Source organism: Haliotis rubra, unplaced genomic scaffold (assembly GCF_003918875.1).
Source record: "Haliotis rubra isolate DU_JTF1 unplaced genomic scaffold, ASM391887v1 Scf114, whole genome shotgun sequence".
Classification (NCBI taxonomy): domain Eukaryota; kingdom Metazoa; phylum Mollusca; class Gastropoda; order Lepetellida; family Haliotidae; genus Haliotis; species Haliotis rubra.
In genome coordinates, this window is record NW_025765048.1 from 1,057,602 (window position 1) to 1,085,532 (window position 27,931).

At 38.5% G+C, this 27,931-nt stretch overlaps 1 protein-coding gene across 1 annotated transcript; it reads left to right on the forward strand.

Annotated features, from left to right (window-relative positions):
• The first annotated feature begins 2,129 nt into the window (after nt 1–2,129).
• On the forward strand, nt 2,130–27,797 carry LOC124253180 (organic cation transporter protein-like). The gene is made up of 11 exons (XM_046686901.1): nt 2,130–2,333; nt 5,500–5,737; nt 6,822–6,925; nt 16,659–16,813; nt 20,269–20,437; nt 20,673–20,885; nt 24,885–25,043; nt 25,373–25,599; nt 26,481–26,662; nt 26,807–26,958; nt 27,401–27,797. Exons 1-11 carry the CDS (start codon nt 2,191–2,193, stop codon nt 27,480–27,482), a joined length of 1,824 nt encoding a protein of 607 aa, XP_046542857.1. The 5' UTR covers nt 2,130–2,190; the 3' UTR covers nt 27,483–27,797.
• The last annotated feature ends 134 nt before the right edge of the window (nt 27,798–27,931 follow it).

A 27,931-nucleotide genomic window follows, 5' to 3' on the forward strand; every position in this document is an offset into this window, starting at 1 on the left:
CACACGTTATGTGGACTGTCGGGTGAGTATTGATTTAGTTCGGATCCTGCCCGCACCGAGGCCTCACTGAAACTTTAATTTCCGGGCAGTTCTCTCTGCATTTACAATGGACATTCGGCCATTAATCAAGACATTTGCTAATACGGACATTATATCTCATACAACCCAAACTATACTTTTTTTTATCTTAGTCATGGTACAATGTACGTCAACCATCAACTACGGAAAGGTTATCGCCACACCTTTTTTAAAATAAAAAAGATAGGTCTGACATCCTGCTTTGGCAAACACATTTCAGGATGAAACCTTGCTTCTTGAAATACCACACAGTATGCATGAACTGTGTACACAACCTGACCTGAGTCACCGCACACGTGTTACTTCTGGTAGTTCCGGGTTTACGTAAGATGAAAGCTGAGTGAACCTCTGTATTCAGCTTCGCTCTTCACAACAACGTGCTGAAATTGGCAAGCGCCCTTTTGACACATTAAAGTCTTAACAGTGTTGATTCCCATTTTATGAACATCGAATAATAGCGCCTCTCCTTTACCACCATATAGCTGGAATATTGCTGAGTGAGGCGTTATACAAGAAACCAACCAACCTTTCCTTTACCTACGTAGCCACAACCACAATAATAGACACATAGGTTTACGTTTTATCAATCAATTACAGGTACATCTATCTCAGAGGCATACTATGAACAAACGTTACACACATACTTTGTACATTTACGTTATTAGCTGATGTACATGGTGTCTAGCATTGTCATTATGAAGACATTTCAGTTAGATAATTCCTATGTTTCTGTAAACATCATTTTTCATGTTTGAACACTTCCATTGAGATGAACAATGTTTACGGGCACTTCACAAACAGTAAATCACCTGTGGTTTCTAACACAGGTGTACGATAACAAGCTCTGTTGGATGTTATCCACTTGGGGGGCACTAGTGAGAGGCCTCATATAAGATGATAATATAACGACTGACAACCTTTCAAACCACAACATGCATTTTGTTTTTGGATCAATTTTCCAGCTTCCTTGACCTTAGAAAGCTTTCAGAATCTTTTATGGTGGACATGTGGTGGACATTACTAATTTTGAGACATCAGTAACAAACATATATATATGCAATACGATGACAAGTACTATCGATCGTCTGGCCTTACCTTAGGTGTATGACGATTGCACCATCTAGGTAGGATTCACTCACTTTTTAGCGAACGCATGGTAATTTAACTTTTCGTTAGTGATTCATAAACAGAGGCTTAATATCTTCTCTGAATCGTACAAACGACTCTGCGTTTAGCAGACATTTCCTATGGATGTGGAAAGGGCTTCGTCGCACTTATTTATTGTTATACGCAAATGATCATGAGACTGAACAATTTTTTTTGAATATGCAAGTTCCTTTGGTGATTTGCTGACACACGTGAGATGTTCCTGTGATCAGGAAATACTGTAAATTGCCAGGCGATATGTTTGTTTCTGTACCAGCCGAGCTGGATTGTTGTATACTCTCATAGACTACATCAACACAAACAATTCCAAATTAACATACTCGGGATTTAGGATAAATGGTCCGTATAACGTTTATACACACTCCTTAGCTGACACCAAGGAATCATTTGAATGTCAGTAATGGTCAACAACCTTGAGACCGTTCAGGATCAACACAAACATGGACATACACATGTGTGAGTGGACTTAAACAATCATTTCCAACCTGACCATGTATTATATATTCATATTGTTCGAAGATGAAGGGACACTCTCACGACATTGTACAAATCATGGGCAAACATCACAAGTTGTTATTATTTCAAAGGTTAATTTGACATGTATTTCAGTGACTGGCCACGTGATTGCCGTCCTCATTGCCTTAATAATTGTGAATTCATTATCTACTTCTGGGAAACATTCTCTGTCATTACGATAACATTCATGCAGGAAGGTTAACATGCCCCCCACGGCCGAAAGCCTGTTCTCATTGAGCCCCGAACAAGCACACACAATGACCAGGGTTTCACACAGCACTCTATAACAGAGCTCATCGAGTTGAACTTACATTTGATTTCCCATACTTGGTGCCTGCCCTTTCGGTGAGGAAGTTGTTTACTACTGTCAAAGCACGTTTCACCCATGAATATTTTAATGATTTTTTTCTTACATTTCAGTTTTGAAAAATGAAGTTTGATGAGATATTGAAAGAGGTGGGTGAGTTTGGCCCCTATCAGCGCCGAGTATATTTCCTGGTCTGCCTAGCATGTATCACTTCCGCCTTCCAGACTATGCTTCCGGTGTTTATCCTGGATATGCCGGAATACAGGTAGGTGTGCAACAACTTTTAAATGTCATAAATCCTATAACTTGAATCATGTCCATACAATAATAGAAATCATACCTGCAGCACGGGTATCGGGTATCGTTTTTCAATTTGAACAGTAGTGTTGGTACAGCTTAGGATCTTTTTCCATAGCATGGTGTTGTGATGTACGGGACCATTAAACGAGGCATTGATCTGAGAGCGTAGTATAAGCACGCGGAACTTTGAAGGTTTTATGGATTGTTGCGACTAATCCTTAGAAACTGTACATGATAAAATGACCCTTGAGTCGATGTTCAAACCTAATATCACCAACATCACCGACTGACCTTTAGAAACTGTAGATGTTTCGGGATAACATGACCCTTAATGGTTGTATGAATAAAGTACAAAGAAAATGATATCGGAATATAGGAAAGGAAGAAGGTGGAGAAAGGAAGAGGAGAGAGTACGAATTGATCAACATTGGTTTGGTTTGCATCAATCTATATTTGTAGGAGTGCCCATTTTTCTGTAAATTTGGTATTGCCTCCTGAAATGACGTTTTCTTTTTTGTGATTATGTTTTATTAGAGGTAATAATTGGGTAAATATGGGAATAGTCTTATTGTAATGACAATTTTGAATATAACGCTTGGTTATCATACAAAGGTGTTTTTCAAGGATATTCATTTTTGGATCACCAAGAAGGAAATTATTCATATTTAGACCTATTTATAAATAGTGTCTTTCTTCATTCCAAAATTTGAACTCATTTATCATAAATAGAACTTTTCGACAGGAAAACATATATGTTCTAGTGTTTCACCTTCTGATTGGCAAAATCCTATTTTGAAAAGAAATGATTTTGATGGTATGATACGATGGATGATTTTATAGTGTCCTCCACACAATTTCGTATTGTATTAAAACATTGGAAAGGTAATTTTCTGACATGTGTGCATCCAACACATTTAGTTTCATTTAATAAGATCTTGAAGAGAACAGATACAATCATCATTACGAATCAGTTTATACATACATGTACACTCTAGTGATGAGCTATTGTCCCTGAGAGTTTTACAGTTAATATTTGAATTTGTTCTGTTAACCAAGTTATCTTTTGATAAGTTAATCCATTAGTTCGGTATAAACCTTATCAATCTGAAATAGGTAATGAAATTATCTTTTAAACTGAAGTCGTATTTCAAGACACTGAATTCTGTTAAGTGTCCCGAATCAGTCATTAGGCTCCGAATATATCTAATTACACATTGATACCACTTAAAGTATGTTCTAAAATCATTATAGGGAACGAAACTCATGAAAGGGAGATTTCTGAATTCGTGAATATTTCTAATGTCAAAAGTTTGCAACTCATTATAAATAGTTAAAACATCTTTCTCAAAATCATTCTTAATGTTTTTAATTAGCCTTTTTAATTGATGTCAAGTCCATGTCAAGTCCTCCTTTTGAATGATCATATATAAACATTCTTCTTTTTATTTGATCTCGTATTCCGTTCCAAATAAACTTAAACCAGATTGAGTTTAGCGATTTATAGAAGGTTTTGTCCGGCAATGGAAGGGCTGAAAACAGACGTGTAAATAAAGGGATTATTTGTGATTTGATAATCGTTATTTTACCATTTAATGTAAGTCTTTTTGACCATCAGTGCTAGTTACACCAATTTTTAACATTTCAGATACAAACTGGTCATGTATTTTGAAAGTCATATCATCAGTTTCTCCCGATGCTTTGACTTCATTGAAAGTATTTTGTATATTTTCCATTACCAGGTTAACGTAATCTCTATCATGCAGTAAGTTGGCATTTGATTTCCAATATCCAGGGCCTCTTTCAATTGGGTTAAGGTCTAAATCGAGCATAATATATGAGTGATCAGATTTGTAACTTATTCCTATAGATACAGTTGTACTAGAGAGAATGCCCTCAGAAATTAAGAAATAGTCAAGTCAACTCTGCTTCAAGGGAACAATTGGTTATACCTACTTGGGTTGTCAGTCAAGACGTGATGAGGTAATTTTACGACGAACTCGTATTGGCCACAGTCGGTTTACACATGACTATCTGCTGAAAACGGATGGGGATGGACACCCCCCATTTGTGTCTCTTGCGATGAACTTTTCACCATCAAACATATTCTGCTTGACTGTGTGGACGTATCGTCTGCAAGGGACTCACATTATGATGCAACAAATCTGAAAGATCTGTTCTCCCGCGTGAGCGCTCATCTGATAGTGAACTACCTGAGGGAAGTTGATCTGTATCATAAATTGTAAATGTGTAATGTGACTAACACATTGCCTGCTTTTAAATTTAGTGCTATGACTTTTTCTGTTTTAAATGACAATGTAATGAATAAATGTTTTTGAAATAAGACTTATTTTGACTCTGTACTTACAATGTTTGTTGATGCAGACTTGTTCTCGTCACTATATGGCTTGAATAATGCCGATGTGACGTAAAGCCCAACTCAACTCAACTCAACTCTGCTTCAAGGGAATTGGGTGACGCCATGTGTATTGCCTAGTGTCATGTTCGATGTCGATGTTCACACCTAATATCACCAACAGCACCGACTGACCTTTAGACACTGTAGATGTTTGGAGAAAAATGCCCCTTGAGTCGATGTTTACACCTAATACCACCTACAAAATGAAAAACATTTATGGTCGGAAATCAGCATCTCCCCAGAAATCCGAAGCATTATTACAATAATTTAACTGTTAAGGACTGATCCATCCACTCTGCAAATATATATTAATAAACAAATATTATTTTAGTGTATGACTAGCTAATTCTGTAATTTGTGATATTTCCTTTTTAATATATCATGACATTATATGTGTCCTAACTGTGTGGCGAACAAGGTTGTCAAATGTAGTCAGAACAGCTTGTCGTGCTACAATTAAAACAAATGTAACTTTGTTGGTTTATGTCTCTCGGGTTGGGCTCTTTATTTCTGTAATTTGCTGCCGTAAATTACTTGTTACTCTTGCTATCAGTAACAGGTTTGTGTCCAGACGTTTATATGTCCAGACGTTTATATGTCCAGACGTTTATATGTCCAGACGTTTATATGTACCTGTGGAGTTACAAACATTCATAACTCTGCAGCTGTAAAGACAAAATGAAGACTAAAATGAACCTCATGTGAACATTTTCAGATGCAAGATATTTTCTATGCCAAACGACACCTACAGGATACAAAGCCCATATCACGCCTCTCTGGTCAACCAGTCTATACCCATGGAAACCACTGACCAATCAGAGAGCTATGCCTCATGCCGCCTGTATGACGTCACGAACAGTTCTGCTACATCGCACGGAAGTAACAAATCACAGACAACTTGTCATCGATGGGTGTACGATCAATCGACTTTTACATCTACAGTAATAACCCAGGTACACCATGATCTAAGCTTCGTGTCATTCTGGGATAAGCCAATGTCAACTCTGGTCGTGCTCATGCATTGTTTTATAGATGGCCATTACGATCTGTATTACTGTAATATCATTATGTTAGCTTTTAGTCAGTTTGGTGAACAACAAATCGTTGTCTAGTGTTTCTTCAAAACTAAGTTGCAACTAATGGTGAAGTAAAATATTAGTCAATACCAGATTACATTTGGTTAAACACTGCCCAAAAACATTACAAAGGCAGGGATCAGTGAGCTAAGAAATTTATGTATTGCGTGTGTTGTGTTTCACTTACGTATGACAATAGTATCGATCTCGGGACAGCACTATTCACTAGGTCGTGGTAGGCCCGAATATCGTGTGTTCAAATCTCTCTATCGCGCTGGACATATATGATCCGACGTTTATCAGCACCCTTTGAGTGTAAACGTCAGCGACATCCTTACTTCCTTCCAGTATTCACCCGACCGCCTCCGTGGTGTAGTGGTTAGAGCGTCCGCCCGGAGAGCGGAAGGTCGCGGGTTCGATCCCCGACCGCGTCATACCAAAAGACGTTAAAATATGGTACTTGTTGGGCCCTGCCTGGCGCTCGGCATTAATGGGTACAACAAGGACTGGTTGGCTCGGAGTCAGTATACTGTGTCTGAGTGGGGTATTCATGCTTCACTGCGGCATGGTATCTCAGCGGGCTAGCCCTATAAAACCAGCTTCAGTCTGGGCTAGTACAAGCAGCCGCACATACACATACACACGCATGCACGTCGTCATGTGAGCGAAATATTCTCAAGCACGACGTTAAACCCAATTTCACCTCACCTCACCCAGTATTCACCCGACACGCCATAGTGACACGACACTGAAATAGTGGTGTAAGACCAAACCATCTAACTCACAGTCAGTCTGTTAATGTATTCATGAAGAATCTCTGAACCAGGTTAAGGAAATAGGTGAGTGGTGACGAAGGCAATGGACATCGAGTCATCGATAGCGTTAATAAATTATATGTAAAGCGGTTTACCATCACCCTTTACTTAAACGTCTTCATCACGATGATCAGTTTCCATTTCAGTTTGACATGGTGTGTGACCACGCCTCTTTCCGCTCCCATCTGAACATGGTTGGTTTCGGGGGAATGTTGGCAGGGGCGGTCGTGTTCGGGATCATCACAGACATGTGAGTGCTCTTGTTTTCTTAAATGGTGGATAAATAACTTAAACTCTAATGCTACTTGTGTCATAAATATGTCAGATTGTCGAGACTCTCATCTTATACATAAAGTAGAAATGACACCAGCACAATGCTGCACGTGTTGCAGAACCCTGAGTACTATATGAGCTATCCTTCTCCCTCAGTATCTGTAAACTACATATATGTATTCAATCCCCACGATGTTCCTCTCTCTCTCAGTATCGGTGATCTCCCTCAGTATCGGTGAACTATATACATATATTCAATTCCCAAACTGTCCTTCTCCCTCAGTATCTGTAAACTATATATGTATTCAATCCCGAGATGTTCTGGTGATCTCCCCTAGTATCGGTGAATTATATACATATATTCAATTCCCAAACTGTCCTTCTCCCTCAGTATCATATATGTATTCAATCCCCATGATGTTCCTCTCTCTCTCAGTATCGGTGATCTCCCTCAGTATCGGTGAACTATATACATATATTCAATTCCCAAACTGTCCTTCTCCCTCAGTATCTGTAAACTACATATATGTATTCAATCCCCGAGATGTTCCTCTCTCTCTCAGTATCGGTGATCTCCCTAGTATCGGTGAATTATATACATATATTCAATTCCCAAACTGTCCTTCTCCCTCAGTATCTGTAAACTACATATATGTATTCAATCCCCGAGATGTTCCTCTCTCTCTCAGTATCGGTGATCTCCCCTAGTATCGGTGAATTATATACATATATTCAATTCCCAAACTGTCCTTCTCCCTCAGTATCTGTAAACTACATATATGTATTCAACCCCCATGATGTTCCTCTCTCTCTCAGTATCGGTGATCTCCCTTAGTATCGGTGAACTATATACATATATTCAATTCCCAAACTGTCCTTCTCCCTCAGTATCTGTAAACTACATATATGTATTCAACCCCCAAGATGTTCCTCTCTCTCTCTCAGTATCGGTGATCTCCCTTAGTATCGGTGAACTATATACATATATTCAATTCCCAAACTGTCCTTCTCCCTCAGTATCTGTAAACTACATATATGTATTCAACCCCCAAGATGTTCTTCTCTTCCTCAGTATCGGTGATCTCCCTCAGATTTAGTGAACTATATACATATACATGTATTCAATTCCCCAAAGATAGATGTACTTTATTTCCTCCATAGCATATGAAGATAAATACAAGGTTTACAGGTACATTACAACAAGTAAATCAATATGGTATTATATGGATATACACATATGGTATTATGTGAATGGTATTTACACATGTCAGAAATTATACACATTCATAGAAATATCGTTTCCACAACTTAATAGTTCTGCATATTCGGCTTATGCACATTGCCCATGTTTCATAGTCGAGGTCCTTCGTGCACTGAGTAGGGCGACCCCCAAGTAGAAAACAGAGTAATATATCGTCATCATTATTCCAAAGGTTACTAAACGTTTCTACATCAAGAATGTAGATTAAATCTTCAGTTAGTCTGTCTCTTTCATACTGCGTTTCATTACAATAAAGAAATACATGTTTAACAATGTCATAGGCAAACGTACCACAAAGACATTCATGAGATTGGATTACGTAAGTACCGATGTGTAATAGTACTGCAATATCAAAGAAGCATAGATGTTTTTCTAACGTAAGACACCACATCCTGTTAATCATTCCCAAACTGTCCTCTCTCAGTATCTGTGAACTATATACAATGTAGGTGTATTTAATCATTCTGTGAACTATATACAATGTAGGTGTATTTAATCATTCTGTGAACTATATACAATGTAGGTGTATTTAATCATTATGTGAACTATATACAATGTAGGTGTATTTAATCATTCTGTGAACTATATACAATGTAGGTGTATTTAATCATTCTGTGAACTATATACAATGTAGGTGTATTTAATCATTCTGTGAACTATATACAATGTAGGTGTATTTAATCATCCTGTGAACTATATACAATGTAGGTGTATTTAATCATTCTGTGAACTATATACAATGTAGGTGTATTTAATCATTCTGTGAACTATATACAATGTAGGTGTATTTAATCATTCTGTGAACTATATACAATGTAGATGTATTTAATCATTCTGTGAACTATATACAATGTAGGTGTATTTAATCATTCTGTGAACTATATACAATGTAGGTGTATTTAATCATTCTGTGAACTATATACAATGTAGGTGTATTCTAATCATTCTGTGAACTATATACAATGTAGGTGTATTTAATCATTCTGTGAACTATATACAATGTAGGTGTATTTAATCATTCTGTGAACTATATACAATGTAGGTGTATTTAATCATTCTGTGAACTATATACAATGTAGGTGTATTTAATCCTTCTGTGAACTATATACAATGTAGGTGTATTTAATCATTCTGTGAACTATATACAAATGTAGGTGTATTTAATCATTCTGTGAACTATATACAATGTAGGTGTATTTAATCATTCTGTGAACTATATACAATGTAGGTGTATTTAATCATTCTGTGAACTATATACAATGTAGGTGTATTTAATCATTCTGTGAACTATATACAATGTAGGTGTATTTAATCCTTCTGTGAACTATATACAATGTAGGTGTATTTAATCATTCTGTGAACTATATACAATGTAGGTGTATTTAATCATTCTGTGAACTATATACAATGTAGGTGTATTTAATCATCCTGTGAACTATATACAATGTAGGTGTATTTAATCATTCTGTGAACTATATACAATGGAGGTGTACTTAATCATTCCCAAATTGTCCTCTCTCAGTAGCTGTGAACTATATACAATGTAGGTGTATTCAATCATTCCCAAACTGACCTCTCTTAGTATCTGTGAACTATATACAATGTAGGTGTATTTAATCATTCCCAAACTGTGCTCTCTCAGTATCTGTGAACTATATTTAATGTAGGTGTATTCAATCCTTCTGTGAACTATATACAATGTAGGTGTATTTAATCCTTCTGTGAACTATATACAATGTAGGTGTATTTAATCCTTCTGTGAACTATATACAATGTAGGTGTATTTAATCATTCCCAAACTGTCCTCTCTCAGTATCTGTGAACTATATTCAATGTAGGTGTATTCAATCCTTCTGTGAACTATATACAATGTAGGTGTATTTAATCCTTCTGTGAACTATATATAATGTCAGGTGTATTTAAATGTAGGTGTATCCTTCTGTGAACTATATACAATGTAGGTGTATTTAATCATTCCCAAACTGTCCTCTCTTAGTATCTGTGAGCTATATACAATGTAGGTGTATTTAATCATTCTGTGAACTATATTCAATGTAGGTGTATTTAATCATTCTCAAACTGTCCTCTCTCAGTATCTGTGAACTATATACAATGTAGGTGTATTTAATCATCCTCTGAACTATATACAATGTAGGTGTATTTAATCATCCTGTGAACTATATACAATGTAGGTGTATTTAATCATTCTGTGAACTATATACAATGTACATGTATTCAATCATTCCCAAACTGTCCTCTCTCAGTATCTGTAAACTATATACAATGTAGGTGTATTTAATCATCCTGTGAACTATATACAATGTAGGTGTATTTAATCATTCTGTGAACTATATTCAATGTAGGTGTATTTAATCATTCTCAAACTGTCCTCTCTCAGTATCTGTGAACTATATACAATGTAGGTGTATTTAATCATCCTGTGAACTATATAGAATGTAGGTGTATTTAATCATCCTGTGAACTATATACAATGTAGGTGTATTTAATCATCCTGTGAACTATATACAATGTAGGTGTATTTAATCATTCTGTGAACTATATTCAATGTAGGTGTATTTAATCATTCTCAAACTGTCCTCTCTCAGTATCTGTGAACTATATACAATGTAGGTGTATTTAATCATCCTGTGAACTATATAGAATGTAGGTGTATTTAATCATCCTGTGAACTATATACAATGTAGGTGTATTTAATCATTCTGTGAACTATATACAATGTAGGTGTATTCAATCATTCCCAAACTGTCCTCTCTCAGTATCTGTGAACTATATACAATGTAGGTGTATTTAATCATCCTGTGAACTATATACAATGTAGGTGTATTTAATCATTCTGTGAACTATATACAATGTAGGTGTATTCAATCATTCCCAAATTGTCCTCTCTCAGTATCTGTGAACTATATACAATGTAGGTGTATTTAATCATCCTGTGAACTATATACAATGTAGGTGTATTTAATCATTCTGTGAACTATATACAATGTAGGTGTAATCAATCATTCCCAAACTGTCCTCTCTCAGTATCTGTGACCTATATACAATGTAGGTGTATTTAATCCTTCTGTGAACTATATACAATGTAGGTGTATTTAATCATTTTCAAACTGTCCTCTCTCAGTATCTGTGAACTATATACAATGTAGGTGTATTTAATCATTCCCAAACTGTCCTCTCTCAGTATCTGTAAACTATATACAATGTAGGTGTATTTAATCCTTCTGTGAACTATATACAATGTAGGTGTATTTAATCCTTCTTTGAACTATATACAATGTAGGTGTATTTAATCCTTCTGTGAACTATATACAATGTAGGTGTATTTAATCCTTCTGCGAACTATATACAATGTAGGTGTATTTAATCATTCTCAAACTCTCCTCTCTCAGTATCTGTGAACTATATACAATGTAGGTGTATTTAATCCTTCTGTGAACTATATGTGACTATATACAATGTAGGTGTATTTCTCATTCTCAAACTGTGATATATACAATGTAGGTGTATTTAATCATTCTGTGAACAAACTGTCCCTCTCTCAGTATCTGTAAACTATATACAATGTAGGTGTATTTAATCCTTCTGTGAACTATATACAATGTAGGTGTATTTAATCCTTCTGTGAACTATATACAATGTAGGTGTATTGAATCCTTCTGTGAACTATATACAATGTAGGTGTATTTAATCCTTCTGTGAACTATATACAATGTAGGTGTATTTAATCATTCTCAAACTGTCCTCTCTCAGTATCTGTGAACTATATACAATGTAGGTGTATTTAATCCTTCTGTGAACTATATACAATGTAGGTGTATTTAATCATTCCCAAACTGTCCTCTCTCAGTATCTGTGAACTATATACAATGTAGGTGTATTTAATCCTTCTGTGAACTATATACAATGTAGGTGTATTTAATCATTCTCAAACTGTCCTCTCTCAGTATCTGTGAACTATATACAATGTAGGTGTATTTAATCATTCTGTGAACTATATACAATGTAGGTGTATTTAATCATTCTCAAACTGTCCTCTCTCAGTATCTGTGAACTATATACAATGTAGGTGTATTTAATCATTCTGTGAACTATATACAATGTAGGTGTATTTAATCCTTCTGTGAACTATATACAATGTAGGTGTATTTAATCCTTCTGTGAACTATATACAATGTAGGTGTAATCAATCATTCTCAAACTGTCCTCTCTCAGTATCTGTGAACTATATACAATGTAGGTGTATTTAATCCTTCTGTGAACTATATACAATGTAGGTGTATTTAATCATTCCCAAACTGTCCTCTCTCAGTATCTGTGAACTATATACAATGTAGGTGTATTCAATCATTCCCAAACTGTCCTCTCTCAGTATCTGTGAACTATATACAATGTAGGTGTATTTAATCATTCCCAAACTGTCCTCTCTCAGTATCTGTGACCTATATACAATGTAGGTGTATTCAATCATTCCCAAACTGTCCTCTCTTAGTATCTGTGAACTATATACAATGTAGGTGTATTCAATCATTCCCAAACTGTCCTCTCTCAGTATCTGTGAACTATATACAATGTAGGTGTATTCAATCATTCCCAAACTGTCCTCTCTCAGTATCTGTGAACTATATACAATGTAGGTGTATTCAATCATTCCCAAACTGTCCTCTCTCAGTATCTGTGAACTATATACAATGTAGGTGTATTCAATCATTCCCAAACTGACCTCTCTCTCTTGAGTATCTGTGAACTATATATACAATGTAGGTGTATTCAATCATTCCCAAACTGTCCTCTCTCAGTATCTGTGAACTATATACAATGTAGGTGTATTTAATCATTCTCAAACTGTCCTCTCTCAGTATCTGTGAACTATATACAATGTAGGTGTATTTAATCATTCTCAAACTGTCCTCTCTCAGTATCTGTGAACTATATACAATGTAGGTGTATTCAAACATTCCCAAACTGTCCTCTCTCAGTATCTGTGAATCTGTGATATACAATGTAGGTGTATTCAATCATTCCCAAACTGTTCTCAAATGTAGGTGTCCTTCCCAAACTGTCTGTAGTATCTGTGAACTATATACAATGTAGGTGTATTCAATCATTCCCAAACTGTCCTCTCTTAGTATCTGTGAACTATATACAATGTAGGTGTATTCAATCATTCCCAAACTGTCCTCTCTTAGTATCTGTGAACTATATACAATGTAGGTGTATTCAATCATTCCCAAACTGTCCTCTCTCAGTATCTGTGAGCTATGTTCAATGTAGGTGTATTCAATCCTTCTGTGAACTATATACAATGTAGGTGTAATCAATCATTCCCAAACTGTCCTCTCTCAGTATCTGTGACCTATATACAATGTAGGTGTATTTAATCCTTCTGTGAACTATATACAATGTAGGTGTATTTAATCCTTCTGTGAACTATATACAATGTAGGTGTAATCAATCATTCCCAAACTGTCCTCTCTCAGTATCTGTGACCTATATACAATGTAGGTGTATTTAATCATTCCCAAACTGTCCTCTCTCAGTAGCTGTGAACTATATACAATGTAGGTGTAATCAATCATTCCCAAACTGTCCTCTCTCAGTATCTGTGACCTATATACAATGTAGGTGTAATCAATCATTCCCAAACTGTCCTCTCTCAGTATCTGTGAACTATATACAATGTAGGTGTAATCAATCATTCCCAAACTGTCCTCTCTCAGTATCTGTGAACTATATACAATGTAGGTGTATTTAATCATTCCCAAACTGTCCTCTCTCAGTAGCTGTGAACTATGTTCAATGTAGGTGTATTCAATCCTTCTGTGAACTATATATATACAATGTAGGTGTATTTAATCCTTCTGTGAACTATATACAATGTAGGTGTAATCAATCATTCCCAAACTGTCCTCTCTCAGTATCTGTGAACTATATACAATGTAGGTGTATTTAATCCTTCTGTGAACTATATACAATGTAGGTGTAATCAATCATTCCCAAACTGTCCTCTCTCAGTATCTGTGAACTATATACAATGTAGGTGTATTTAATCATTCTGTGAACTATATACAATGTAGGTGTATTTAATCCTTCTGTGAACTATATACAATGTAGGTGTATTTAATCATATTTCTGTGAACTATATACAATGTAGGTGTAATCAATCATTCTCAAACTGTCCTCTCTCTCAGTATCTGTGAACTATATACAATGTAGGTGTATTTAATCCTTCTGTGAACTATATACAATGTAGGTGTATTTAATCATTCCCAAACTGTCCTCTCTCTCAGTATCTGTGAACTATATACAATGTAGGTGTATTCAATCATTCCCAAACTGTCCTCTCTCTCAGTATCTGTGAACTATATACAATGTAGGTGTAATCAATCATTCCCAAACTGTCCTCTCTCAGTATCTGTGAACTATATACAATGTAGGTGTATTCAATCATACCCAAACTGTCCTCTCTTTAGTATCTGTGAACTATATACAATGTAGGTGTATTCAATCATTCCCAAACTGTCCTCTCTTAGTATCTGTGAACTATATATACAATGTAGGTGTATTCAATCATTCCCAAACTGTCCTCTCTCAGTATCTGTGAGACTATATACAATGTAGGTGTATTCAATCATTCCCAAACTGTCCTCTCTCAGTATCTGTGAACTATATACAATGTAGGTGTATTCAATCATTCCCAAACTGTCCTCTCTTAGTATCTGTGAACTATATACAATGTAGGTGTATTTAATCATTCCCAAACTGTCCTCTCTCAGTATCTGTGAACTATATTCAATGTAGGTGTATTCAATCCATTTCTGTGAACTATCTGTGTAACTATATACAATGTAGGTGTAATCAATCATTCCCAAACTGTCCTCTCTCAGTATCTGTGAACTATATACAATGTAGGTGTAGGTGTCATTCTCAAACTGTCCTCTCTCAGTATCTGTGAACTATATACAATGTAGGTGTATTCAAACATTCCCAAACTGTCCTCTCTTAGTATCTGTGAACTATATACAATGTAGGTGTAATCAATCATTCCCAAACTGTCCTCTCAGTATCTGTGAACTATATACAATGTAGGTGTATTCAATCATTCCCAAACTGTCCTCTCTCAGTATCTGTGAACTATATACAATGTAGGTGTGTTCAATCATTCCCAAACTGTCCTCTCTCAGTATCTGTGAACTATATACAATGTAGGTGTAATCAATCATTCCCAAACTGTCCTCTCTCAGTATCTGTGACCTATATACAATGTAGGTGTATTTAATCCTTCTGTGAACTATATACAATGTAGGTGTAATCAATCATTCCCAAACTGTCCTCTCTCAGTATCTGTGAACTATATACAATGTAGGTGTATTTAATCCTTCTGTGAACTATATACAATGTAGGTGTAATCAATCATTCCCAAACTGTCCTCTCTCAGTATCTGTGAACTATATACAATGTAGGTGTAATCAATCATTCCCAAACTGTCCTCTCTCAGTATCTGTGACCTATATACAATGTAGGTGTATTTAATCATTCCCAAACTGTCCTCTCAGTATCTGTGAACTATATACAATGTAGGTGTAATCAATCATTCCCCCAAACTGTCCTCTCTCTCAGTATCTGTGACCTATATACAATGTAGGTGTATTTAATCATTCCCAAACTGTCCTCTCTCAGTATCTGTGAACTATATACAATGTAGGTGTAATCAATCATTCCCAAACTGTCCTCTCTCAGTATCTGTGAACTATATACAATGTAGGTGTATTTAATCATTCCCAAACTGTCCTCTCTCAGTAGCTGTGAACTATGTTCAATGTAGGTGTATTCAATCCTTCTGTGAACTATATACAATGTAGGTGTATTTAATCCTTCTGTGAACTATATACAATGTAGGTGTAATCAATCATTCCCAAACTGTCCTCTCTCAGTATCTGTGAGCTATATACAATGTAGGTGTATTTAATCCTTCTGTGAACTATATACAATGTAGGTGTATTTAATCATTCTCAAACTGTCCTCTCTCAGTATCTGTGAACTATATACAATGTAGGTGTAATCAATCATTCCCAAACTGTCCTCTCTCTCAGTATCTGTGATATATACAATGTAGGTGTAATCAATCATTCCCATTCCCAAACTCAGTATCTGTGAACTATATACAATGTGGTGTGTAATCAATCATTCCCAAACTGTCCTCTCTCAGTATCTGTGAACTATATACAATGTAGGTGTATTCAATCATTCCCAAACTGTCCTCTCTCAGTATCTGTGAACTATATACAATGTAGGTGTATTTAATCATTCCCAAACTGTCCTCTCTCAGTATCTGTGAACTATATACAATGTAGGTGTAATCAATCATTCCCAAACTGTCCTTCTCTCTCAGTAGTTGTGAACTTTATTTATGTGCATTCAATCTCCACAGTGTTGGACGCAAGCGGACTCTCCTGGCCAGTGGTGTCATCCAGATGGTGTTCGGCATCGCACTAGCTTTCTCTCCAAACTTCATCGTGTTCGCTGTGTTCCGATTCTTCACGGGGATAGCGGCCATGTCTACATTCATGATTGCCTTTGTTATAGGTGAGTTGGACAGTGAAAGATTTCATTTATCCTACATTGAGTATTTGCTTGTCCAGTCACTGGTTAAGTGATGGAATATATGGACAACAATGTTTTGATACTATCAAACTGAATACGCCTTTACAACTGCGTGAAATAGATTCAGAGATTTATTCATGAATAAATTAAAAGATTTTAATTTTCTTCACTGATATGGTAATCATCTCAAGGGATTCCTCTTTCATCTGGTTATAAATTGACTACTTAAGTTTAGACTCAGCCGAATGAGGTTACCATGGGTTACGATGTTACTATGATCGCCAGCTTGCTTTCTTAGTGATTCAAGGAACACGGTTGGACTCATCATGATTCCAGGACCATGGTTAGGCCTATCATGATTCCAGGACCATGGTTAGGCTCATCATGATTACAGGACCACGGTTAGGGTAATCATGATTCCAGGACCATGGTAAGGATCATGATTATGATTATAGGGACCATTCCAGGACCACGGTTAGGATCATTAGGACCATTGTTAGGGACCATCATCATGATTATAAGGACCATAGGACCACGGTTAGGATCATCATGATTCCAGGACCATTGTTAGGACCATTATTATCATGATTATCAGGACCATTAGGATCATCATGATTACAGGACCACCATCATGATTCAAGGACCACGGTTAGGATCATCATGATTCCAGGACCACGGTTAGGATCATCATGATTCCAGGACCAGGACCATCACTTAGGATCATCATGATTCCAGGACCACTGTTAGGATCATCATGATTCCAGGACCATGGTTAGGACCATCATGATTCCAGGACCACGGTTAGGATCATCATGATTACAGGACCACGGTTAGGATCATCATGATTCCAGGACCATTGTTAGGATCATCATGATTCCAGGACCACGGTTAGGTTCATCATGATTCCAGGACCATTGTTAGGATCATCATGATTCCAGGACCACGGTTAGGCTCATCATGATTCCAGGACCACGGTTAGGATTCATCATGATTACAGGACCATGGTTAGGATCATCATGATTCCAGGACCATGGTTAGGATCATCATGATTACAGGATCATTAGATCATCAATTCCAGGACCACGGTTAGGTTCATCATGATTCCAGGACCATGGTTAGGATCATCATGATTCCAGGACCATTGGTTAGGATCAGGACCACGGTTTGGATCAGGATTCCAGGACATCATCATGATTCCAGGACCACGGTTAGGTTCATCATGATTCCAGGACCATTGTTAGGACCATCATGATTATAAGACCATTGTTAGGATCATCATGATCCCAGGACCACGGTTAGTATCATCATGATTCGAGGACCATTGTTAGGATCATCATGATTCCAGGACCACGGTTAGGGTCATCATGATTCGAGGACCATTGTTAGGATCATCATGATTCCAGGACCACGGTTAGGGTCATCATGATTACAGGCCTACGGTTAGGCTCATCATGATTCAAGGACCACGGTTAAGTTAATCATGATTCCAGGACCACGGTTAGGATCATCATGATTCCAGGACTACGGCTAGGCTCATCATGATTCCAGGACCACTGTTAGGATCATCATGATTACAGGACCATTGTTAGGACCATCATGATTATAGGACCACGGTTTGGATCATCATAATTCCAGTACCACGGTTAAGCTCATCATGATTCCAGGACCATGGTTAGGATCATCATGATTATAAGACCATTGTTAGGACCATCATGATTCCAGGACCACGGTTAGGTTCATCATGATTCCAGGACCATCGTTAGGATCATCAAGATTCCAGGACGATGGTTAGGCTCATAATGATTCCAGGACCATTGTTAGGATCATCATGATTCCAGGACCATCGTTAGGATCATCATGATTCCAGGACCATGGTTAGGATCATCATGATTCCAGGACCATCGTTAGGATCATCATGATTCCAGGACCACGGTTAGGATCATCATGATTCCAGGACCATTGTTAGGCTTATCATGATTCCAGGACCATTGTTAGGATCATCATGATTCCAGGACCACAGTTAGACCCGTCATGTTTCCAGGACCACGGTTAGGTTCATCATGATTCCAGGACCATCGTTAGGATCATCATGATTCCAGGACCACGGTTAGGCCCATCATGATTCCAGGACGATGGTTAGGCCCATCATGATTCCAGGACCATGGTTAGGATTATCATGATTCCAGGACCATTGTTAGGATCATCATGATTCCAGGACCACGGTTAGGATCATCATGATTCCAGGGCCATCGTAAGGCTCATCTTGATTCCAGGACCATTGTTAGGATCATCATGATTACAGGACTATGGTTAGGATCATCATGATTCCAGGACCACTGTTAGGATCATCATGATTCCAGGACCATGGTTAAGCTCATCATGATTCCAGGACCACGGTTAGGCTCATCATGATTCCAGGACCACGGTTAGGATCATCATGATTCCAGGACCATGGTTAGGCCCATCATGATTCCAGGACAACGGATAGGCTCATCATCAGCTCAGGGCTGTGAATGTGGCTTTTGCCAGGAAGCACTGTCGAACCATCAAGAACCTTTCGGAGAATGTGAAGACTCCCTAACACTGCGGCCTTCCTTCGACATTACCCAGAGTATCACAGGGTCTGTGTTACCGGCCGTAAACGCTGGTACTTATTTCAGTGTCAGTTAAGACATTGAGAGGTAGCAAAGCTGAGGCGCAGAGAACAATGAGGAGTGGGCCAATTTGGTAACTAGGATGCAGCCATAAAATTTCTTGAAGAAGGTCTGCATATTTGCCTCGTTTCTCCTTAATCTCACCAATTACGTCAGTGCTTAAAGGCATAAAGATTCAGAGTGGCAAACCCCCCTCAAGACTGTGTGTCTTCAACGTTCCAAACAGTGACCCTTCACTTTAGCAGCTCCGTGATGGAGTGCCTGCATCTCAATGGGTTTGAAATACAATAGAACATGTGCTCTTTCTAAAAGCGTCAAGCCACTCTTGCCCCAATATTTGTTTCATCAGGGTTACCACATGATTGAACTTAGACTTTTAAAAAGTTTTATGGTAGACATGTGAAGGATATCTCCTTATATGAGGCTTCGGTGACTAGTTCTTACAAGCATGTGCAGCGAATGCCACAAGTGAGTGAGAGTGAGTTTAGTTTTACGCCGCTTTTAGCTATGTTCCAGCAGTATCACGGCGGGGGACACAAGAAATGGGCTTCACATATTGTACCCATGTTGGGAATCGAACCGGGGTTTTCGGCGTGACGAGCGAACGCCATAACCAGTAGACTACCCTGGCCCCCTAATAGGATGCCTGTTTTAATCACTAATGTTGATGACATTATTCAGCCGTAGTGGAAATAAACACGGTTTCAATTAAATGTCTTAGCGTTATAAAAAGTCGCTTTCTTGTATCCTAAGTTTTATTCCAGTTATTTATATATATTTCAGGACTTGAACTCGTTGGCCCCTCAAAACGAACCATTGCAGGAATTGCCATAGAGTTCTTCTGGTGCTTTGGTCTCTTTGTGCTGGCGCTTGCGGCCTACTTCATCAGAGAGTGGAAATATCTCCAGATCGTGATGACCATCCCTTCGGTGTTCTTTATAGTATATTGGTGGTAAGGAAACACTCACTCTCTGCGCAAGTTCCTGGAAGCGTGATAAGGAGCTTGCGTGCGTATGTGCGTTTTTATGAGAGTGAATCGATATACATTTTCAAGTGTTATAGAACATTTCACTTTTGTTCATTACCTGTAAAAAACAACATTTCACATTCGTCTACTCAAATATAGTCGTCTTGAAGAGAAGACACCATATATATGACTAATAAGTTCCTTGTTTGCTCATTGAAAGGGTAATACCGGAATCTCCAAGATGGCTGCTGTCACGTGGTCGGGTGGATGAAGCTGAACAAATTATAAACAAATTAGCTCGCGTCAATGGCCGATCTCTGCCGAAGGACGTCATGAAACGTGTGATGCTGGAGGACGGTCCCGAGATGAAAATTTGGCACATGTTCACCACGCCCGTCCTCATCATCAGGGGAATAGTAATATTTTATCAATGGTAAGCTGCATGTGTTACACATGTATTAGATCTATTTATTATTGATTACGTAATGTGATAAACAACAGTTTTCTAGTTACTATTACTGGGTGTTCAGTTTATTTCCAGAATACAACAGGAGAAAATCGGACCAAATCATCGAATTATACGTCATCAAATATGCTAAAATAAAGATAGTAACTATATTCAATAAATGTGACCATTCAGATCCATGTTTTATGTGTACGATTTCGAGACAATAGCGAGCTGACACGAAATATCAACGCACATATCGGTGTTGAAAATGGGGTCTTTTGTTATTGTTTACATTATGCCCATGTAACGATTTTCGTGTCTCGAAACTGCTTTACACGGAAAGAATTACGGAAACTGTCGATGTTTACCGAAGAGAGGTCAGACGCTTGTTCAAAGAATGAGGGTAGTGCTAATGCGAGGGTCAGTGTTCAAATATTAAAAGCAGGTAGAGAAATTGAATACAATGAGCAGAAAAGGTAAAAGAATAAACAGCAAGGTCAACACATTTTTTTGTGAAAAACATAAATTTTGATTGAACGGCACGTTAAAATAGTCGGGCTGTCCGGTTTTCGATCAGGTTTGAACATCTCGAGTGTCACCCCTTGTGTATTTTATGTAATGTGTGTAGCTTTGGAATTTTCTTAAAAATTTATTTCTTCACCGATCTCGTTCAAATATGAAGTATAGGTTAATCATAACGTATATAAACAATATACGATTGCAAAAGTTTAGATTTTTATTTTTAAAAGTTATTCTCCAAACAGGGATTCAAACCCCTGTGGTTTTAACCCAATGAATGCCGAGGTTTTTTTACAGGATCTACTTGCAGCTACAGATTTACTCTTTATGTAGAAAGTGGCTTGCCATAAATGAAATTTATTTTCCTCTTAAACGTCAAACGACGACAGCGTCACACACGCATAACGATAAGTTTGTTCTCAGTTTTGTTCACGGTGAACCAAACCATTCCAATATAGAAATTCACATTGTAACCGGAGGCGTTTTGGTAGTATCACAAATTATAAAAACAATAAAAACAATTAACAATACGCAGATAGATAGAATGTTTTTGTATTACACACTTTACAAATATGTGTACAAACGATCTCTAAATCAAGGGAAACGTCCCGCGTAATATCCTGTGTACCAATATCCATGGTCTGTCCTTGTGCCTTGGCCCCTGAATAAGGCAATGAAACATACATCTAAAGACTTGATAAGACATCTATTTTTATATAAACAAAATTTAAATATAACATACTCGGATGTCTGGTGTCACTGGATCATAGGAGAACAACCGCAAACCAACATCTCCTGAAACAACACTACAGTCGTATTACCGGAAATATGTCTTTCACAAATGGAGGTTGTTTTTTTCAACAATAATTATAACCAAATTTCAGAACTTAGATCCGCACTGCAACTTATTTACGCGCGATATAGCAACTGTCACTTTGAACTTAGACACGACCAAATAAGTGATACTGACAAACTTTTGCACGTGTTGGAAGCTGAAACCTTGACATAACCTCAAAATGTATGTAGTTCCCATGATGTGTAGTATGCAGGATTGTAATGTGATATAAACAGGTTAGTGAACAACGATTTCATTGATGTTATATTACTTTATGGCAGTTATTACTAACTTGTATTAAATGTATATACACCCATATATGTTAGGAATTGTACTGGCATGGACTTATTGTATGGACAATGATGTCTAATGAATTGCCAGGTGCGCGTTTGTCACAAACATTTATCTATATACCCGTCTTGTGTTCTATAATATAATCAATTTATATTTAGAAACATAATACGTTATTAATATGTTTTATTAAATGTTCATGCGGAACTGTACTAGTCATGGAATGTTTCTATATCATTTTATGGACAGTGATGTCTAATACATGGCCAGGTGCGCGTATTGTCACAAACATTTAACAATATACATACTCTTGTTTTCTACAATGTACTCAATTTATGTTTACAAAAATAATATGATGGCAGGATATCAAACTGTTTACTATATTTTTGCAAGAATTGTACAAATAATACAAACCATGCATTGTTCTCTTTTGGTCAAACCGTACACCATTATTCTGATAGTTCCGTGTGAAAGAGAACATTTCATTTTGTTCAGTTTTTATTGTATATTACTATGAGTGAGTGAGTGAGTGAGTTTAGTTTTACGCCGCACTCAGCAATATTCCAGCTATATGGTGGCGGTCTGTAAATAATCGAGTCTGGACCAGACAATCCAGTGATCAACAGCATGAGCATCGATCTGCGCAATTGGGAACCGATGACATGTGTCAACCAAGTCAGCGAGCCTGACCACCCGATCCCGTTAGTCGCCTCTTACGACAACATAGTCGCCTTTTTATGGCAAGCACATGGGTTGCTGAAGACCTATTCTACCCCGGATCTTCACGGGTCCTATATTACTATGAAGAGAAATAGTCACATATTAATGAACCAGGAATTTATTGTATTCGCGTGTTGTGAAGTGATCTTTACGGGTGTAGCCTTTGTCAAACAGGTGTGCGTTTTGTTCACGGGGTGAAAGTTGTTTTACGGCTATATCATCATTTCGTTAGAGATTTTAGGTTTAAGTTCAAACCCGAAAAGCCAAAGGTAGTAGATCAGATAATTGTTCTCTCTCTCAACACTTCAATATACACGGTAATATATGCTGAACATCAGAAGTGGTTTTAAACCAAGCAATTATTTCGTTTGATTATCCACTAAAATCTATATAAACTCTCGAAGGGTTTGAGGAAATGTCCATTCCGTCTCGTTCATCTGCATAGCACTGGTTATGTTTCAAGGTCTTCGAGGTGTCCTTCCACACGCCATGCTATTGCTTCCACACGCCATGCTATTGCTTCCACACGCCATGCCATTATTTCAGCTGTCCTTCAGCACGCCATGCCATTACTTCAAGCTGTCCTTCCACACGCCATACCATTCCTTCCAGCTGTCCTTCCACACGCCATGCCATTACTTCCAGCTGTCCTTCCACACGCCATGCCATTACTTCCAGCTGTCCTTCCACACGCCATGCCATTACTTCAAGCTGTCCTTCCACACGCCATGCCATTACTTCCAGCTGTCCTTCCACACGCCATGCCATTACTTCCAGCTGTCCTTCCACACGCCATGCTATTACTTCCAGCTGTCTTCCACACGCCATGCCATTACTTCCACTGTCCTTCCACACGCCATTACTTCCAGCTGTCCTTCCACACGCCATGCTATTACTTCCAGCTGTCCTTCCACACGCCATGCTATTGCTTCCAGCTGTCCTTCCACACGCCGTGCCATTACTTCCAGCTGTCCTTCCACGCCATGCCATTACTTCCAGCTGTCCTTCCACACTTCCATGCTATTACTTCCAGCTGTCCTTCCATCACGCCATGCTATTACTTCCAGCTGTCCTTCCACACGCCATGCCATTACTTCCAGCTGTCCTTCCACACGCCATGCCATTACTTCCAGCTGTCCTTCCACACGCCATGCTATTACTTCCAGCTGTCCTTCCACACGCCATGCCATTACTTCCAGCTGTCCTTCCACACGCCATGCTATTACTTCCAGCTGTCCTTCCACACGCCATGCCATTACTTCCAGCTGTCCTTCCACACGCCATGCTATTGCTTCCAGCTGTCCTTCCACACGCCGTGCCATTACTTCCAGCTGTCCTTCCACACGCCATGCTATTACTTCCAGCTGTCCTTCCACACTTCATGTTATTACTTCCAGCTGTCCTTCCACACGCCATGCTATTGCTTCCAGCTGTCCTTACACACTTCATGTTATTACTTCGAGCTGTCCTCCCACACGCCATGCTATTACTTCCAGCTGTCCTTACACACGCCATGCCATTACTTCCAGCTGTCCTTCCACACGCCGTACTATTACTGAAATGTTGTTCGATCAGCATGAACCAAACTCACTATCGCATTCCATATATCCTTAAACTAGGTTTGCTATCAACATCATCTACTACGGCCTCAGTCTGAACGTCAGCAACCTCAGCGGAGACGTCTTCTTCAACTTCACCATCTCCTCCGCTGTAGAGACAGCTGTCCTTCCACACGCCATGCCATTACTTCCAGCTGTCCTTCCACACGCCATGCTATTGCTTCCAGCTGTCCTTCCACACGCCGTGCCATTACTTCCAGCTGTCCTTCCACACGCCATGCTATTACTTCCAGCTGTCCTTCCACACTTCATGTTATTACTTCGAGCTGTCCTTCCACACGCCATGCTATTGCTTCCAGCTGTCCTTACACACTTCATGTTATTACTTCGAGCTGTCCTCCCACACGCCATGCTATTACTTCCAGCTGTCCTTACACACGCCATGCCATTACTTCCAGCTGTCCTTCCACACGCCGTACTATTACTGAAATGTTGTTCGATCAGCATGAACCAAACTCACTATCGCATTCCATATATCCTTAAACTAGGTTTGCTATCAACATCATCTACTACGGCCTCAGTCTGAACGTCAGCAACCTCAGCGGAGACGTCTTCTTCAACTTCACCATCTCCTCCGCTGTAGAGACAGCTGCTTATGTCATGTGCATTGTTATCCTGGAGAAGACGGGCAGAAAGAAACTATACTGTGCAAGCATGCTTCTTGGTGGAGTGGCATGCATTGCAACAGTGTTCCCAGTTATCTATGGTGACAAGTGTGAGTATACTTAAGCCTTGTTTGTCATGTTCTTTATTCGAAGTGACGCAGGTCCTTTTGGCGTTGTTCCCAAATTAAACTGAGACGACGTGATATATGAAACATGTACTAAGAGTCCAATTTATCTTAGCTCTATTCACTTGGTCATAAGCCTGTCTTAAAGAGGTGGAGTTGCGGGTTGTTGAAGTTCCAAGACAGGACGCGACTGTTATGGTATCCGTTGGGTATCCGTTGTGCCAAAGAACCACGGGTCGCGGTGTTTGTCATTGTATATTTCGTTCAAACTTTCATTGTATGTTTTATCTGCTTACATGGTGTGGCAATGAGGTAGCTCATTGGTCTGAGGTGGTGATCTTCTCTTTGAAGAACTACGTCCCTGGTGTGTACCAGAAACCTGTCTCGAATTGTTCGTATCCCAGATTTGCCCTGATCATGTATCGGAGACCTGTAACACATGTTACATTTAAGATTACAGTTTCTCAGTAAAGTACAAATTCTAGTACTTTTGTTGGGATTCGAACCGACACTTACAGACGTCATGCACATGGTAGCCTAGAACAGGCTTTGTGTACCCCTCTGACAAGTTTAAATTGTCACGGCTCCCATGGCCGAAAGGTACGAATACACAATGCCGTTTCGAAAGTGGTCAAATGTAACACGTTTGTATTTGGGATTACACTTTTGCAGAAAAGCACAGCTTCTGTACTTTTGTTGGGTTATCTGATCACTTTCTTAATGACATTGTGCACACATCTGAGGCCTGCGTCAGCTCGGGCCTTCCTCTTACACAAAGATGATGCGCTCCAGCATATAACGGAAGTATTTTCAAAGCAGCGTCAAAACAAACTCACTAACTCACTTCAACATCCTCCATGCTGCAGCACACACGTGGATCACGGTTACCCTGGCTATGGTCGGCAAGTTTGGGGCGTCGGCGGCTTTCGCGGTGGTGTATGTCTTCTCCGCTGAGATCTTCCCGACGGTGGTGCGTCAGTCTGGCATAGGGGCGTGTTCTGTATTTGAAGGCGTTGGTGGCATGGTGGCTCCATATATATCAGATCTGGTAAGCTTGTAAGACCTTGTAACTAACGATGCAACGTTTTGGTTTACTTGTTAAAATCCTGGTTTACAGTTTGGTAGAATCACAAGTTGGAAGATGAATTCCGAAATGATTTATGGAGAACATATTTGTCTCACCACTTTGCAGGGCGTCATGGTTGGAGGAAACTTAGCGGAAGCTCTGCCACTCATCGTGTTCGGGGTTATCACTGTTTCCGCCGGACTGTTGTCGTTACTGCTTCCGGAAACAAAGAACAAGAAGCTTCCAGAAACCATTGAAGATGCTATATTGTTCGGAAGGTATGCTATATGTTTTGGAAACAGCTTATTGTATAACAGTGTCTTTGTTAAGAGACAGGATGGGCCCCAAGCTCTCTATTGTTTGACGCAACAGGCGAGACAAATAGATCGGATAATAGTCTAAAATGTGTGACAGATTACATGCCATAGTCCACTATTGTTGTACCTGTTCCGCTTTACTTTAGCAGCTGAGTCGGATACGTACTGTTCTTCATTATAGCTTGAATGTTGCTGACTATTAAGAACGATATTCGATTTAACACAGTGTGAACATTAGCTCCCAATATTGTTTAGTTTTGCTAATTAAGTTTATAATCTTGGTGCATCGTCATCATTCCATTTCCAGTTACAAGCCCTTCTGTTCACAAACCTGTTGCCTGTCTTCCGTTTGTGTTCTGCAAATGTGTTGCACTATTATACTCTATTTCATTTCTATTTTCAGGGAAAATAAGTCAAACAAGTATACGTACGATCCAATAGTATCTAAAAACACAAAGGAAATGGTGGACGATTCCATTCTATAGTGTTTACTACCTCTGAAATGACTGAGACGTCATCGGTTGCACCCTCTGTACCAGCGGACATGCCAAGAACGGGATGCGCCCATATCAGGAAGAACAGAGCATTTTCATTGATATACATGTTCAACCATTTCACATGTTACAGATCTTCCTCCATACTACACCCACTTTCATATAGCTCATGAGACTAGCTGATGGTTATGCAGATAGATTCCCATTTAACAATATGTGTATATAGGGAAACAGTATATATTTCAACAACTAATAACTCACCTACCATGAGATTTCATATGCGATTAAATACAATCATCAAACCTCTGTTGTCGTTTTGTAAAGACCAATATGTAGTAATTGAAGTGCACCTTGCTTGATGGTTGTACTCGGATCCCCGATGGTGCTGGTTGACGGATGTATCCAGGTCCCCGATCTCCTCGTTGCATTAAATATGATGG

Coding starts and splice junctions, on each gene's coding strand:
- LOC124253180 (XM_046686901.1), top strand. CDS start 2,191: ATGAAGTTTGATGAGATATTGAAAGAGGTGGGTGAGTTTGGCCCCTAT. Junction 6,926..16,658: donor TTCGGGATCATCACAGACAT/GTGAGTGCTCTT, acceptor CAATCTCCACAG/TGTTGGACGCAAGCGGACTC. Junction 26,959..27,400: donor GATGCTATATTGTTCGGAAG/GTATGCTATATG, acceptor TTCTATTTTCAG/GGAAAATAAGTCAAACAAGT.